This window comes from Citrus sinensis, chromosome 4, assembly GCF_022201045.2.
Source record: "Citrus sinensis cultivar Valencia sweet orange chromosome 4, DVS_A1.0, whole genome shotgun sequence".
In the NCBI taxonomy this organism is placed as follows: domain Eukaryota; kingdom Viridiplantae; phylum Streptophyta; class Magnoliopsida; order Sapindales; family Rutaceae; genus Citrus; species Citrus sinensis.
Genome location: NC_068559.1, coordinates 6,039,079 through 6,057,140, shown reverse-complemented (window position 1 = coordinate 6,057,140; position 18,062 = coordinate 6,039,079). Strand labels below are relative to the sequence as shown.

General features: G+C 42.0%; 2 protein-coding genes across 2 annotated transcripts in view; both read right to left on the bottom strand.

Moving 5' to 3' along the window:
- LOC102612797 (uncharacterized) overlaps positions 1–18,062 on the bottom strand; it is a 91,261-nt gene that overhangs the window by 13,950 nt on the left and 59,249 nt on the right. The gene's annotated exons all lie outside the window — the stretch shown is intronic.
- Positions 5,386–8,222, bottom strand: LOC127901823 (uncharacterized). The gene is made up of 4 exons (XM_052439824.1): positions 7,443–8,222; positions 6,999–7,340; positions 6,438–6,899; positions 5,386–6,114 (listed from the first exon to the last, which is right to left on the bottom strand). Exons 1-4 carry the CDS (start codon positions 8,220–8,222, stop codon positions 5,386–5,388), a joined length of 2,313 nt encoding a protein of 770 aa, XP_052295784.1.

Sequence of the window (18,062 nt, the reverse complement as noted above, 5' to 3'; positions counted from 1 at the left end):
TTCTTTCTTTCTTTTTTCTCTTTCTCTCTCGGTCGACGTTGATCTGGTGCGTTTTCTGGCGTGGATCTCGGCTGCTGCAGTGGCGGTTTTGGGCTCCAGATCTGGTCGGTTAAAGGCGATTTTCCGGCGGCTCACGGCGAGATCTCGGTCCGGTGATACACACGGTAAACCTCCCTCCTTGTGTCTTCATTTTATCTCGCTTTCTCTCTCTTCTTTCTCCTTTTCTTCTCTCTTTTTCTTCTTTCTTTTTCATCTTTCTTTCTTGTTTCGGCAGGCGTTTTTTCTTGGAGATTTCTGGCGTTGTTTTGGTGGCTGCAGCTTCTCAATTTTTCTCTTCTTCTTTTTGTTTTTTTTTTTGGTTTCGGTCGGCATCCTCCGGCGTCCTCCTTTGCATTTTTCTGGCGTCATTCTCCCTGGTGGCTGCAGCTTCTCGGTTTTTCTTTTTTTGTTCTCGGCAGCGTTTTTCCGGCGTCGTTCTCGTGATCTCCGGCGTCGGTTCTCGGTGGTTGCAGCCATGACAGCCAACGCTGGTTGCTGCAGCTTCTTCGTTCTTCATTTTATTTATTCATTTATTTATAAATAACTATATATATTTAAGTTTATTTTTATTTTTACACTTGCATATTTTTACCCACTATTTTTGGTTGCCTGCAGCTTCGTCTCGCTGCGATTATCAATCTCGATCTGTCGAATTGGTGAATCACAGGTATCCCTCCTTGCTTCTCCTCCTTTGGCGCATTCACAGTGGCGCTATTTTGCATACTCTGAGAAAAATTTATTTTTGTTTTTGTTTGTTTTTTTTTTGTTGGTTGGTGTTTGCATTTGGTGGTTGACGTGTGGTGGGTGGTGCTTGGTATGAATATGTTGCTGTTTGGGAAACATGTGGCTTGTTGGATGTGTTGTTGGGGGCTTGTGGATGTGTTGTTTGGGGAACTTGTGGCTCGTTGGATGTATTGTTGGGTGTATTGTTGGGGACTTGTAGATATGTTGTTGGGGGAAAGTAGATGGGTAAGAAACACGTGGGACCCGTGAAGAAGCGACGTGCAGTTGGGGCTAATAGGGTTGACAGCTCTCTTGCGGGTTCCCCTTCCCACATCTCCATTAGCGAGGGGGATCGGTCCCCCCTAGTTCCTCTAGGAGTTGTAATTCTCGTTCTGAGCCCCCTCCCCCTAGGAGTACCCCTCGTGTCAGCCCACGCTTTCCTAGTAAACGGCCTACCCTCCATCCTCGAAAGAAGGGTAAGTCAACCAAGCCTAAGGTTCCAGCTCGTTCCTCAGACCACCCTCTTAAATCTCCCTCTGCCACACCTTCAAAATCTGGCAACCTTTTTTTCCTAGGCACGAGGAACGCTACCTTGGGGGACTTAATTAGAGCCAAATACACTATTCCTCCCTCTGTTCAGCTTAGGATACCCCACGTGGATGAGCGACCTGAGTGTCCGAAGTCTGATGGGATTGCTCTCCATATTGACCTATTTGATCTAGGACTCCGCCTGCCCCTCCAACATTTTTATATGAGAATGTTTAGTTACTTGGGGGTAGCTCTTGGGCAGCTGTCCCTTTCGGGGTGGAGGACGCTTACGGGCTTACATGTGTTATGGTTGGAGGTCTTGAAGCGCGACATTTCTGTTCGGGAGTTGAGGGGCCTTTACCAATTCAAAAAGTCTAAGGGTCCCGGTATTACTTACTTCTCCCCTCGGGGTGATCATGATCATATTGTTGAGGGGAGCCCTGCCTTGAAGAAGGGTTATCGAAAGGGATGGTTCGTTGCTGAGGGTAGGTGGGGGACAGAGACTTTGGGTGAAAAAGGGCAACCCCCTGGAGGTTCCTTATTCCTTCAATGTAGACTGTAAGTATCTCCCTTACTTACGGTTCTTTATCGAAGTCTTTCGCCTCAATGTCTCGCTAACTTTGGGTTCTTTCAGCTTTTGCAGGTGTGACAAGGGCTAAAGGATCATGCCCAGTTTAGGAGGTGGGGAGAGAGGTGAAGAAGTTTGTGGATAGGCTTCGAGGTGCACAGAGGGATAGTGATGTGCTGGAGGAGAGTAGATTATGGAGAGCGGGGCTGATTGACCGAAGTCCTCCACCTGCTCCTGGGGGTGACTCATGTATGATTCGGGTGTCGAAGGGGACCCTATTATTATCTACGGGACTGGGGTACCCCGTTATCACCGCATCTTTATTTTGCTTCCTCGCTTTTCATTTTCCATTTTTGCTTTTGTAGTACTTAGTACTTGTCCGGCTAATACAACTTTTGTGCATTGGGTGTAGTTATGGAATCGACGGGTGACGCTTTTGACGCCTTTTTTCAAGCGGTAGTGGGAGGTGCTTCCGGATCTTTGGATTCGGCGGTGCCCCCAAAAGGTTCCCGACCTCCTTGAGCTCCTGCTCTAAAGGGGAAATCCCAGGGTGGCTCCCACAGCGGGTCGAAGGGTAACCCTCGCTCGAGGAAAAGAAAATTCGGGCTGGTTTCTGCTTTCCCGATGAGTTACGTAAAGGTGACCTAAACCAAGCTGCCAACAAGGAGGTTTCGCACTTGGCTCGCTGTTTTTACTACTCTGCTGAAAATGTCACCTCCGAGGTTGCTAAAGAGGTTGACAAGATGAGTTTGAGTCAGCGCTATGGTCAAGTACTTAGGGCTACCTAAGAGGTAGGCTTTCTTGGGGTACCCCGGGTGTACCCTTCATCATTTTTTTTTACTTATTTAATCATATTGCCATGAACATATATTTAACATGTCTTTCATGACCCGCAGGCATCCTTTCTCCTTAGCCACTGCCTTCCCGACCTCGACTCCCTTGTTGCCGCTCAGTCAGAGGTCGATAAGTTAAGGAGTGAGCTTCAAAGCCATCAATCTCGCGAGGATCAGCTTGCACAAGAAGTTAAAGCCTTACAAGAACGCATTGCTGGCTGTTGTGTAAATTTTAATGTACTCGCAAGCGCACGAATCTATTGTAGTATAGATCAATGGTGACGAGTGTCGATCCCACGAGGAGGTGGATTTTAATTATGTGTAGAATTAATTTTGTAAATAAGTGGTTGGATTTATGGTGGAAGTGATTTGGAATATGCTAAAACTTAAATTAAAATGGCGAGAATAAATTCTAAAATTGGAATTGAAATGGCAAGAATAAATTGAAGAGAATTCTATTAAAATGACGTACTTGGGTATCTGGATCCGTATCAACATGTATCATGGGCTAAATAATCCGTATTAATACCAATTAAATCATAAGGGGGGAATCCACACCTCATGAACAACGCTCTAATCAATATGGTGCTAAGGGCTTATCGTGCCAAATAATAATAACCTTGTACTAGAGGGCTGGTGAAACCAAGGCGGTACTAGACAAGATTAGTATTATTTGTCGACGAGAAGTCAAAATATCCACAAAAACTAGAGGGGAAGAGAAAATAAATTTACCAAATAAAGCCCATGACACATGTTGAGACTTCACCTTCAACCCAGGCTTGAAAGAAAATTAGCCACTCATAATTGAACTAGGGGTAAAATGGGAATTTATTAAAATACGAAGAAAATACAAGATGGAGAGAGAATTACAGAAATTGGATTCCAAAAATGGATTCAGAGATATCAAATTAGGGGGGAGAGGCCCCCTTTTTATAGATACATGGAGTAAATCATGGCCATCGGATTAAAAACAGTTTGGACGCTCAGGATTGCGCCACGTCATCAGTCAACAGTCCACGGTTTGACCACGCGGATGAACAGTAACACGGTTTGACCCGGATGAACAGTAACGCGGTTTGACCCGGATGAACAGTAACGCGGTTTGGTTGAAAATAATCCTGTGTGATGCATGCACCGTACGCGAGATTTTTCGTCTACTAATATGCTGCCACGTCACCATCAACAGTACATAAGAATTTTAGTCCAACAGGATTGTGACACCTCATCAGTCAATGCCACATCATCGGTCAATGCCACGTCATCGATCCGTCTATGTGAATAGTGCCGTGAACAGTAACGTATACAGTCCCGTATACGTGAATAGTACCGTACATGTGAATAGTGTCATTTTTCCTTTCATGCTCCTCCTAAGGTTTTCAACCGTCCTGAGTTCAAAAGTGATGTCCGTTTTGCCGTCTGATCTCTCCTTTATTGTGAAATGACTATAATGCCCCTAAAATACATAAATTACTTAATTAAAATAAAACGCACGTAATTAAATCACAAGAATGTTAAATACATAAAAGTAAGGGTTGTTAGTAAGACTTGAAATGTAAAATGACGGTTTTCTCCTTTATAAATATGCATTTTCTAACACTCAACACTGGCCTGTCGGGAGAGAAAGCTCGGGTGGAGAAAGACTGTGAGGAGTTGAGGTCCACCAACGGGGATCTGCTATCACGACAAAAGACGATGGCAGAGGATGCATTCTCACTCATCATGACGGAGGTGTGGAGTGTGGATCCAGAACTGGAGGTATCCCGCGTGCAGAAATTTGTCAACAAGGCTACGATTCTGAAGACAATTGCAGAGAGGAAGAAGTCTTCCCAGGCACAGTCGGGTACCCCTTCCGGGTCGCCTAGGGTACCCTATGCGCTTCAGTTGTTGCCTGCCTCGGATGCCCCCACTTCAGCTGCTCATATTCCGGGTACCTCGGAGTCCTCTGCTGATCGCCCTCTGGAGACGGATGTCGGGGATGGTGTTCCCCACTCGATGTAACCTTTTCACTGTATTCTTATTTTTTTTTTATCTATCCACATTTTGTTATTTGGACCTAGTTTCTTTTTCGGCTTCTTAGGATATTTTGTATTATTGGGACTTCTCTTTTGTTATGATACCATGCCATCGAGTCATCTTGTACTTTGCATGCTTGTTATTCTGCAAATGAATGCTTGGCTAAACTGTTATCTTGCAAATTCTTAGGGTACCTCTCATTTTTTTTTTGAAATGGGGTACCCCCGGTACCTTAACAAATATTCGACATCAAGCGAATTCCCCACAAATTTGGTGTATGTCTTTCTTGGAAACTATGACGGATTCCCCACAAATAGGTAATCAAAACATCATCGCGACATCTCGATCAAACGCTGAAAGCGCAATTGGTCCAACCAATCACTTTCTTATTCTTTCGAAGTTCTCTTCGAATTTTTTGAATAGCTTACCCCATACTTTGCAAAAGTACGAGGACAGAGGTGTGGGTGTTCTCACACCTAAGCCGAACCTTGTGTCGCTAGGGTATGCCGGTTTTTCTTCACCCTCGGGTCCTTTTTGACCCTCCCTCTCTTTGTCTAGGTAGTTTTGCCATGCTTCCGCAGAAAGACTACCCCTGGGATGTTCACTTCGTTGCCCATCTTGGTTTTACATAGATCGTCACGATCTAGGCATATCAGGTACCCTGATTGGTCTTGTGATAGGTTAATCATAATTGACAAGCATATGGTGAGAATTGCATATAACCAGATGCAAGGGTATATTAATGGCGATAAATGAACATAATCCGCATTCTAAGATCGAAGTGACGAAAAATAAAGGAGAAATATTTCCGTGCATTGCAGCATTCCAAGGGTGCCTCACGATTGTCTCATCCATGTGGAGTAGCCTGTATGCACCTGACCCAACGTGTTTGTCGATGCGGTAAGGTCCTTCCCAATTTGCCCCAAAAGCACCTTCGCAGGGTACCTTAGTGTTCTGAGTTACCCTTCTCAAGACCAAGTCTCCTTTCTTGAAGGATCGATGGCGTACTCTTTTTTCATATAGACCCAAAATGTGATGCTGATATATGGCTGTCCTCAATTCTGCTCTTGCCCTTTTTTTAGCCACCAAATCAAGGTCTGAAGCAACCAATGAGGTGTTCTCGGCCTCATCAAAGTATTCAACTCTGTGAGAGGGTACCCCGATTTCTGCTGGAATCACTGCGTCAACATCGAATGCGAGGGAAAACGGGGTCTCCCTGGTGGAGGTGTTTTGAGTAGTCCGGTACGCCCACAGTACCCTAGGTAGCTCGTCTACCCATGCTCCCTTTCTTTCTTCTAGCTTCTTCTTCAGGATACCTTTAATAATCTTGTTAACCGCTTTGACTTGCCCATTAGATTGTGGATGGGTAGGTGTAGCAAATCGGTTGTCTATCCGAGCTCCGAACAAAAGCTTAGAAATTTTTCATTATCGAATTGCTTGTCGTTATCACTGACAATTGCATAGGGGATCCCAAATCTGCAAATGAGGTTCTTCCAAATGAATTCTGTGGTTTTCCTTTCTGTGATGCTTGTTAGCGGCTCCGCTTCCGCCCACTTTGTGAAATAATCTACCGCCACGATTGCATATTTTGCTTGCCCCCTCCCGGTAGGTAACGGGCCAATGAGGTCCACTCCCCACATAGCGAAGGGCCAAGGGGAAGATATAATTGTTAGCTTCTCTAGGGGTAGATGGGGTACCCTAGCGAACCTTTGGCATTTGTCACAACTTCGTACCATATTCTTGGCATCTTCCCACATGGTTGGCCAATAGTACCCCTGACGGAGAGCTTTTTGCGCCAGTGATTGTGCTCCATAGTGATTGCCACAAATCCCCTCATGTATCTCCCTCATGAGATACTCGGTATCGTCGCTTCCCAAGCATTTAAGGTAAAGAAGAGTGAACCCTCTTCTGTATAGGGTATCCTGGATCAGGCAGTACTGAACGGCTTTGTACTTTAGTCTTCTTGCTTCACTTTTATCTGAGGGGAGGTCTCCGTCCTTGAGGTACCTTATGATAGGCTCCATCCAAAGCACCTTGTTGGACAGTGATCCTACTTCCAATGACTCTGGGAGACCAACACTAGGTTCAGGTATGTATTCTGTTGTGATGGGGCCAAATGACTGAGCTACCCCAAGGGATGCCATTTTTGCCAAGGTGTCGGCTTCGCTGTTCTCCAGTTGGGGTACCCTTTCCACCTTAACCTCGCAAAATTAGGACATCAACTCTCTGGTTTTTCCGAGGTACCCCTTCATGTTTTCCTCTTTCGCTTGATATTGTGCGGTAATCCGGCTTACCACCAACTGTGAGTCACTCTTTACGTGTACCATGTTTGCTCCCAAAGCCTTCGACATCCTCAACCCCGCTATGATTGCCTCGTACTCGGCTTCGTTGTTTGAGGCCTTGAATCCGAATTGTAGGGCGTAGCATATTTTCACTTTGTTCGGGTCGATTATAATAACTCCCGCGCCACTTCTGTGTGAGTTAGAGGAACCATCCACATATATTTTCCAGACCTGCTCCTCTTCATCGGTGGGTGGGGTATCTAACAGGTATCTCAAATCACCTTTACCACTTGAGTCATTGGCGAATTCCGCGATGAAATCAGCGATGTCCTGGGCTTTAATCGCCGAACGAGGCTTGAAGATAATGTCGAAATCGCTTAATTCGAGGGACTATCGGAGAAGCCTTCCAGACATGTCTAACTTCTGGAGGATTTGCCGGAGGGGAAGGTTGGTGACGACTGCAATGGTGTGAGCCTGAAAATATAGTCTGAGCTTCCGTGCGGAGACGACCAATGCCAAAATGATCTTCTCAGAGGTGGGGTACCTCTTTTCGGCATCAACCATAACCTTACTAGTGTAGTAAATAGGTCGTTGTACCCCATTATCATCCTCTTGGAGTAACACAGAGCTGGTGGCGTGCTCGGATACGGCGAGATACAACAGAAACACCTCTCCCGGCTCAAGTTTGGCAAGTAGTAGAGCATTCACGAGGTACCCCTTCAGTTCTTGGAAAGCCTCTTCGCAATCAGGTGTCCATCGGAACTTTTTACCGGTCTTAAAAACTTTGAAAAAAGGCTTACACCGATCGGTAGCCTTGGAGATAAAGCGGCTCAGGGTAGCTACTCGGCCTACCAAGCTTTGAACCTTCTTGATGGTGCTTGGCGATTTCATGTCAAGAACTGCCCGAATTTTATCGGGGTTAGCTTCAATCCCCTGTTGTTGTACCATGAACCCGATAAACTTTCCCAAAGTGACCCCGAATGCACATTTTTCAGGGTTAAGCCGCATCTGGTGTCTTCTCAAAACGGTAAAGGTATCTCTGAGGTGCCCCAGGTATTCCCCCGCATGCACCGATTTGAAAATTTTGTTCACTAGCCACTGATAGGTAGCCCCAACATTCTTCAAACCAAACAACATAACCTTATAATAGTATAACCCACGGTTGGTGATGAAGGCCGTTTTTTCTTGATCGGGTTCATACATTGGGATTTGGTTGTAATCGGAGAAGGCGTCCATAAAGCTAAACATCTCATGCCCCGCTGTTGCATCAACCAGCTAGTCCACCCGGGGAAGCGAGAAGTTATCCTTGGGGCAGGACTTGTTCAAATCGGTGAAGTCTACGCACATACGCCACTTTCCATTTGATTTCTTGACAAGAACAACGTTGGATATCCAATCGGGGTACACTGCTTCCCGGATAAACCTCGCTGCGAATAGGCGGTCTGGCTCTTGTTCAATTGCATCGTACCTTTCTTGGTTGAAGGTACGATGCTTTTGTTTGATCGGTTTATAATGCGGGCTGACATTGAGTTTATGACAAAAGAGAGAAGGTGGGATACCTGGCATATCCGAGTGGGACCAGGCAAATACGTCGTGGTGCTCGCGTAGGAAGGTTATGAGCCTCTCTATTTGTTCCTTCGAAAGATTGGAGCCTACTTTCACGGTCTTTGTTGGGTCTGTGGCGCAAATCGAGACTGAAATAAGGTCTTCAACTGGCGTACCTCGCTTTTTATCTTTCAATATTCGGGGATCCAAAGGTGCCTTAACTTCACATTTGGGCTCCTCCTGGTCCTCGTGGGGTACCCTCGAGCTATTCCCCGTAACGGCTTCTACCGCCCTTGGTGAAGGCTCCAACTGTTTTCGTGGGTGGGCTACCTGAGGAGATTTTTTGAGTACTACTCTCTGTTGTCTAGCAAGTGCTCGCTTTGAGGGGGAAGGTGTGAGCTGGCTGCCACTGGGGTACCCCTTCATTGGCGAATCAGAAGCTATTTGATAAGTGACTTTGGAGGCCACGGAGTAACATCCACGAGCCGATTGCTAGTCCCCTTTAATGGTGATCACTTCTTGAGCGGCCGGGACTTTCATGGCGAGGTAGTGCATGGATACCACCGCTTTAGTTGCTACTAAAAACGGCCTACCCAATATAATATTGTAGGCACCCGGGCGATTTACAATAAAAAAATCAATCATATGAACAACACGGTGAGGTACCTTACCAAGTGTCACGGGCAGCGTAATGATGCATTTTGGTATAACTATATCTCCGGCGAACCCAATAAGAGGCGTAGCATAGGGGGTGATCTTTGGCGACTCAATCAATAGTTGATCCAAGGCGCTTTTGAAAATGATGTCAACGGAGCTGCCGGTATCTACGAGAGTTCTTGCTACCTTACTAGTGACAACCTTCAACGTAATTATGAAGGCATCGTCGTGGGGGTACGAGATGCCCTCCGCATCTTTTTCTGTAAAAAGGGTAGGCGGGGGATGGTGGGGTACCTTCGGTGTACCCTATTCATTAAGGTTGACTTCTCTGCCAATATTGGTGGTTATCGACAACGATCTACCATAGCCTTTGATAGCCCTCCTAGATTGGCCCGCTAAAGTCGGTCCGCTTATGATCATTCGGACATACACGCCTTTCTTATGTCCAGGGGGTACCTCTCGTTCAGGACTGCCATCAGCTACCCGCTTGCCTTTATCCTGTTCCGTAGATTTCTGAGTTTCTCTTATGCCAGCAACAAATTCTTTGAGGTACCCGCTGAGAATCAAAGATTCAATTTCCTCTCGCAAAGTGAAGCACTTGGCTGTGCTGTGACCAAAGTCCTCATGAAACTCGCAATACTTCAGGCTACGCTTCATGTTGAGGTATTTCTTCATTGGCTTAGGAGGACGGAGGAGGCTGCTATCCCGAATATGGTAGAAGATCTACTCTGGGGATTGATTCAGTGGGTGGTAAGATTCGTACCGAGGCCTCGGTGGTGGCTCTCGCTGATCCAGTGGTGGAAATCTTGGAGGTTGGGGTACCCTTGAGGTACCCTGAGGCTTATACCCTCGTCCCTGTAGGGCAGCCAGTGGAGGGCTTCGTGCTCGGGGTACCCGCGGTATTGGGGCCTCCACCATCTTAGGCTTCTCCTTGTTCTTAGTAACATCGGCCTTATCTTCTTGGCGCTTCAATTGGCATTTTTCGTCCATCTCCACTTGCTGCAACGCCCGGGAACGGGCTTCCCCATATGAAAGTGGGTGCTTCTTTTGAAAAGAACGCCATAACTTGCCCAACCGTAAAGTTTTCTCAAAATGGGTCAATGTGTATTGGTTTCCAAATGCTCCGGTTCGCAGCACCTCTTGGTGGAAACGACTTACATACTCCGCCAAAGGCTTGGCTTCCCCTTGCTTGATAAAGGTTGCTTGATAAAGGCAAGTTTGGAGGCTACCCTATCTTGAGTGGAAGCGTAGGAAAACTCTTTAGTAAATTCGGATAACAATTGGTGTAGGGAAGATATGCTACCCGCTTTCAAAGAGCGAAACCATGACTCTGCGGGGCCCGTGAGTGTGTGTGTAAACATTCTACACATGGCGCTCTCATCTACACCCTTGATAAGCATTTGGTCGCGGTATAACTCAGCATGCTCCGAGGGGTCAGTGGTACCCGAGTATTGGGGTATCTGAGGCATGGCGAACGCCTCGGGGAGAGCTGCTGTCCGAATCTCCATAGTGAATGGCGATTGGTAGGTCATTGGCATTGGAGCAGCTGTGATGTTTTGTTTCTCGGAGAGGAGCTTCACTTGGGCTTCCAGGTTCTCCATTTTTTCCACAAGTTCGAGGGGTATCCTCGGTGTACCCGATGATGTCGCGGCTATTTGAGAAGCCCTTTTGGCGTTTAACTTATCACGGAGATCCTCGTGGGTACGCTTTGCACGCCTCGTACCCTAGCTGCTACGGGAATTGCAAGAGGCGGTGGAACGCTCATCGCGGGAGCCCACGGTTTGAAACTTAGAACAGGTACCCGATGGCCTAGGCTTTGGCTTGCTGGCCTCGGGTACCCCTCTTCTGACCATAGCTTGGTCGTTCGTTTGAGGTGGTGGAGCTTCTAGCATCACTGGTGAAAGTGAACTTTCGGGTGCCTGAGATCCGACCGCCCTAAGTATTGCATGGGCAAGATCCTCAAAACGCTTGTGCGAAATAGGTTCTTCTTCTTGGCGAACACCCGTCGATTGCTTGATACCCTTGCCCTTGCTGATGCGGGCTACCCTTCTTGCGGGATCACTACCCTCACTGCTGCTATCATCTCTCATCCTTGTAGGATCCCCCATTAAACCTTCGGGAGGTACGTCGGGTGCCATGTATTAGAGTACACACAACAACTAGTTTGGTAACCGTGGATGAGGCTTTTTGTGCGTGTCCCCACAGACGGCGCCAATTGTTTTCAACTGATTTTGGGGTAGGAAAATCCAAAATCTATCTTAAACAATGAATTTATATTTTTGGGGGAGATGGGGTACCTCACTAGTTTATTGTGTGTAGGGCGGTGTATCTGAAATCCGGGGGAGGTGAGAAGGGGAGAGAGAGTGGTAACAATGGTAGAAGGTCACAAACAAGAGAGGTGTCCCTCAAAATGAGCTTCACGCCTGCAAAACAGTGAAATAGAGGTTAGAGGTGAAGTCGGGGTACCCCGGCGTTCACACTCTGACGCTCAAGTTAGCAAACTCAAGCTTTTATGGTAAAGAGAGCTGGCTAGTCCTCTGTAAATTAGAGTTTAAGGTTGAAGAAAACCTATTTTTTCGAGTGTGAGTGTTTTTTTGGGCGAATGAGAGCATGATGGAGAATGAAACCTAGGCGCCTTTATATATGGAGTACCTCAGCTGCCACGTGGCGTACCCTTTTTTGGCTAACGTCCTTTTACCTCTTTATAATTTTTTTGGGCCGTTATCTGCATGTTCGCGGCGTATCTCATTCTTTGGAAACGTGGCGCGCGCTGGAGAGTGGTCCAGGGTACCTCTGCATTAGCTGTCGGGTAGGCGGTTGGGGACCACTGTCCTTGGGACAGTGTCCTTCACTTTTGGCAGAGGTCGCAGGCAGCTGTCCCTCCTTTTAGGGCGTCATTTTTTATTCTTAATTCTGACAAAATCGAATAATATTTTTTAGGAGGCGGAGACGTTTCTCATGGCGAATATTTTTGGAGGTACCTCGAGTTACGTGGGATACCTCTAATTGTACGGGGTACCTCTATTTGTGTGGGGTACCTCTATTTATATGAGATACCTCTATTTACATGGGGTACCTCTAATTGTGTGGGATACCTCTATTTGTGTGGGGTACCTCTATTTGTGCGGGGTACCTCAAATTGTGCAGGAATTATTCCATTGGTTGACACATGGCGCTCTATTGCCTTTTCTATTTTTCCCTCAAACAATAGCGATCAAGTTACCAATTCTTAGACTGCAAGCAAGCATGCAAATTATGATTTGCATGCAATACTAATTAGCATGCAATCTTCACAAATCAGCCTTGTCCATTATACTTGATCTCTGCAATCCAAGCTGGCAGGTCTCCATTAGTTTACTTCCTAAATAACTCCTTGTATGCTTCCAGATCTTCATTAAACCCAATATAATTAGACCAACTAGTTTAATTCCTATTTCCTAGATAGACTTGACGTGCCAAAGATCTTACAGTGGATCATTCTGTAGCTCAAGGTGGAATTCAATTAGTCAAAAGATAGGATTATTATTTCTAACTAGGTCATCAATCACTGTACATGTAAGGAGGTAATGTTAACGTGTTAATGACACGACTCAAAGTCGGTTGCATGGTCAAGAAATCTCAGTAGTATTTTATGTAAACTTGTCAAAAAATTTTACTATGGATTATTAACCTAATCAATAATTCTCGATCTTATATTATGTCCGTGATTGAAATTTCTCTCTTATTCCGGAACCGTCGTATAATAATTCAATTACATTGATTCATTTAATTCAAACACTAAAATGCTACTTATAAATCTAAAGAAAAGTATAGGAATATATCAATCATATATAAATTAATTGAATTTGAATGTATATTTATAGCCAGTGTGATTTTATAGTGCTTGAAATTATTTGCTATGGAAATCACTCTAAAAAGGGATAAGGATTAAATTCTTCTTTCTCTCTCTCTCTCTCTTTTATTTTATTATAAAAAAGGAAAATAAATAATGCTTGAATGTTGAAATAGCTCTATTTAAAGGGATCCTTTTTGATGGGCAAAACTATCTTACCCCCATTGTACCAAACACCATTTTGGTATTTTCATTAGCAGTATCTGTAGTTTTTTGTAAATAATAAAAACTATAAGTTTTAAAAATTTATACAATAAGCCCCAGTTAAAATTAATAATTTCAAAATTCTAAAAAATTTATTTGGCATTTTCTTCAACAATTCATATTGTTTTCTGTAAATAATAAAAACTATAAGTTTTAATAATTTTATGTAATAAACCCAATTAAAATATAATTATTTCAAATTTCTAAAAAATTTATTCTCTCTTTCTCCTTCTCAACCAATTTTAAATTTAAGTTTCATTCTTTATAATTTTAAATTTAAGTAATAGAATCAATATTATACAATGTATTTGTTTTCATATTAAACAAATAATTGATTATTTTGAAAATATAATTAATTATTAGCTTCATACGTGTGATAAAGTATAAGTAATTTTACATAATCTCAAATTTAAATATGGAAATTTATTATTTTGAAAATATTATTTATAAACTCTATAATGAATTTAAATGACTATCCAGACATTTATTTATTATTTATTTATTTTTCATTTTAATATTGTCAAAATTTATTAAAAATCTAATTGGTATTTTAAGTAAATGGAAGTGGAGAGTATTTTAGCAAGTTAAAATAATCTATCCATATTTTTAATATATAAATATGTTTATTTACTAAATTACCTTTGATAATAAAATATTTTAACGGATCAATGTGTCAAAATTTTGAAACTTAATCTTTTCGTATTCTTTTAATAAACATAAGAGACCACATCGTTAATAACCAAATAATAACATCCAAGCTGTTGGAATAGCCTTTGCAACTCTTGGATTGGATCCAATGATGGGATCACAAAAAGACAAAAAAAAAATGGGTATGAAACCACCGCTGCATTATAGTTGGACCCTTTTTTGTTCAAACAATATGGTATAACTTTAGACGAAAAATTTTAAGTACATAAATTAGTACAAAATAAAGTATGGATTCAACATTTTATGGCTTTATCAAAACCCCAATTTATTTCATGCAGACATCTTATGAGATAAATTAACTAAATATTTTACATGTGTGTTCAAATCTAGGATCTTAGACTTTGTAAAAGTTTGGGAAAGCTGTCAGATGCGGTTTAATAACTTTCTTTGACTTTAATAAAGTCCAAGATCGTGAACCAGATCAACATTATACATATACAGTTAAACTTAATTGTGCTTATCTCAATTGATAGGAAATCAGCTACAAATTCAGTTTTTTAAAACGCTCAAAAGAATTCCCCAAAACAACAAAGATTTTTTTTTGTCCATTGAGGCAAGGAACTTAAGAATTAATGTTGTTCCCCTGTAGTATCATCATTAGTTCGTCAATTTTGTACGGGCACTGCAACGCCTTAATTGATCATCAGAGGAATTAATCCTTTAAAGCAAAAGCAGAAACATCAAAACTTCATTCTATTCTATTAACGTTGGATAAATTGTGTGGATTAAATAAAGAGAGTGAATTTTCTTGCCTTATGAATGGTAGTTGTACATTTTTGAGGAATAGAGTGAATGTTCTTGCCTTACGAACGGTGATTGTACATTTTTTAGAAAGTGGCCGGCTAGCTATGTAAAATGAAATTATACACAATTCATTGATTTTTTATTTTTAAAAAAAGAGAAAACAAAAACAAAAGTAGTATTAAAATCAGATGCACTGAAGGAGAAATTCACTTCCTTTTTCTTCTCAGTCCAAAGTTCAAAGACAGCTCACAACTTTCTCATAGGCACGCCTCTCATTTCCACACTCCAGTGACCGTTTCCAAGCAATAATTTTAGTGGGCGCGTTTGGAGAGGCTTTGTTCTAGGTCTGGTGCTTTTGCTTTCCATTTTTATATTGCCTCATTTCACCTCCTTCTCCCTTACTCGATACCCTCTTCAAAGAAGCTCTTCTCTCTCTCTCTATCTCTCTAGACAGCTTCAACTTTATTGGATCCAAAAGAAAACATAATCTAGGAGAAGAAGCACTGGTGTCGCGCAGTGGTGTGGTCATCTGCCAGCAACCAAAGGAAATGTTGTTCTTAAGATTGCAGTCCAGTAAATGCAAATGTATAGTCTTTTATTTTTTGTTTTTTTTCTTTAATCTTTTGAGATTTCCCATCAAATTTTAAAATGTCAAAGCCCTGTGCCTCTATACTAAAACTTCACATATGTTTTATAATTCAAGTATAGCCGGCAAATGAAAATATTTGAAAAAACTTTGGTAGTGCCTAAGCTGAACTTGCAAAATTGTTCAGAGTTTGATTTATTGAAATCACTGATGTTTTAACAAAAGACCTCGGTCTGGAAGTACCACAAGGTCTGTTGCAGAACCAAACATTAATTCCAGTAAAGTCAGAGAATTGGGCTATTCTAGAATGTTTTTCTCAAAAATAACTGTTAAATTTCAACATTTGATGTGTATAAATGGACCCAATCCACAATTGCATTTTTGCATGCATGACGACGCAAATCTATATATGCAAATATTTACATAGTCTACACGAGTAGCTAATGGGCTAGTCATTACTGACATTCTAACTTGCGGATTAACAAAGTTTAAGTTAATTGAGAACAATTCTCCGGAAACCAGTTTGGAGGGACTCAGGAAAGCAAGACAAACTTGCAAAAAAATCACAAGGAGTGTTGTTGTACTATTGTTTCCCAAGCCAAGAACAGTAGTCAAAATTGGAACATAATTCAAATTCTTGGAATTTTTGGGTACAAGTCACATGAAACAGCAAAGTGCGTATAGATTGTTTAAACTAGGTTCTAGTATTACTCAAAAAAGGGTTCCAGAAACATCCAATCAAATGCACTTCTTCAGCCTTCCTGTTTCCCATGCTTCCGATGACACCAAATCCATAACCCCGATAGACTCAAAGCCTCCATCCCAAAATGCTTTTGTCAGTTAACACAAAGAAATTGCTACGAAATTCGATTACAGCCAAACTTAAAAAAAAAAAGAAGAACAAGAAGAAGAAGAAGAAGAGAGATTAAATCTGACAGTTCAATTAGTGTTTAATCAAATTAGTATTGCTATTGAAGCTTAAGCTGACGAGGATGACAAAGTTGGAATCATTTAAAAATCTAACACTGTAATTACTTCAATCACAGGGCATTCAAGATTAGAATAGTGGGTTAAGCTTAAATTTCCCAGGAAACAGACAGAAACTGATTGCAAAGCTAGAAAGTCTCGAACGTTGAACCTGAAGAGGAATGGCTCGTCTCTTTGGTGACAACATTTCCTGCCGTTCAGTTAGTAAGTCACAATCAGCTGGTGTCGTGCAGTGGTGACGAAGGCAGATCGCGTAGTGCAATAGTTGACGGGCTGTGATGTCGGATGGCACAGTGGTGGTGGAGCTGTGCTTCATGCGACACGATGGTGGTGGAGTTGAGGTGTCTTGCGGCAAAGTAAGCTAGCGTGGTGGCGATGGAGCAAAGCTGGCCGGCCGTTTTTGTTGGTGGACAGATCGATTTTGAGAGTTTTTGTAGTTGAGAGATCGGCAGTGATGAAGCATTCTTCAATTTTATTTTTCTTGTTTGTTTTTATTTTGTTAGATGGTAAGAAACCGCATAAACCCAATCCGCCCTATAGGTTAGTGTATGCGGGTGTTGCCATGTTATAGTTTGGTGTAATAAAATACTTAATAAAGCCTAAGCATGATTTAATATAATACAATACAAACTCTTCATGCAACATTATAAGGGATGCCAAATACACCCTGAAGGTAAGAAAAGTTCATCCACTACGCATGTACATACTTATAACACATCAAAGCTCAATAATTAGTTACAATCGATCAAATTAGGATATCTTAAAAACACAGTACAAATACATGATTATATTAAGATAATAACAATTAACAAATCTAGAATGTTTTAACAGACACATCGATTTTGAAGGAATTTTGAACAGAATCTCAAATATTCTATTTATATTTACCACACAAACATTCTACTCACTTCTCTCACTCTCACTAACCGTCAAAATAAAACTATGACATGAAAGCCCTTAAAATCAAAGTCCAGTGCCTTGCATGGCTTTTGTTTATTCTTTTGGAGAAAAATCAGTTTTTTAAATTTTTATAAAATTTTTTAAGATCGATTTCATATAATATATAAGAATTCGTAACCTAAAAATCGTACCTTGAAAATTCGATTTGGATTTTTCGTTGAGTTAATCTAGGCTCCCAGATCACGATCTGTCACCACCACGTCTGTTAGACTACGATCCGTCACTACCACGGTTATTAGATCACGATCCGTCACCAATGATTTTCTAAGTTATGACTGAAATTTGATCTGCACTTGACGTGTGGGGGCCTTTATTATTACTAAAAGCAGCTAGCATGAGAAAATTTTCTCTCAAAATTAGAGATAAAAATTCTTTTTCTCTTGATCTGTATAATGTCTCTCATATTCTTTAGACAAAATAAGTTCTTTTTATATATCTCCCTTTAGTGAAAACCTTAGGCTCCAAATAATAAAAATCAAAAGTCACCTTACTTGTTTTTTCTATAGGGGGCACATCTTGTAAAAGAACATAAAGCCCCTTACACACAAGCAAATTAAATAGAGTCTCCCACTAAATGATATATTTAGGCTTCTGACCCAAATAGTTAGTTATCTTGCTTATTAATCCAGAAGTAGTGCAGTCAATTAAATAAGCTAACTCGGAGATCATTTGGGAACAAACAATAGTAGCTACAATAATTAGGCATGTAATTAAACTAGTCCAATTATTTAATTTCAAATATACTCCACTAAAAGATTGGAATTGACCTCCATAATTATATGCTATCTAGAAT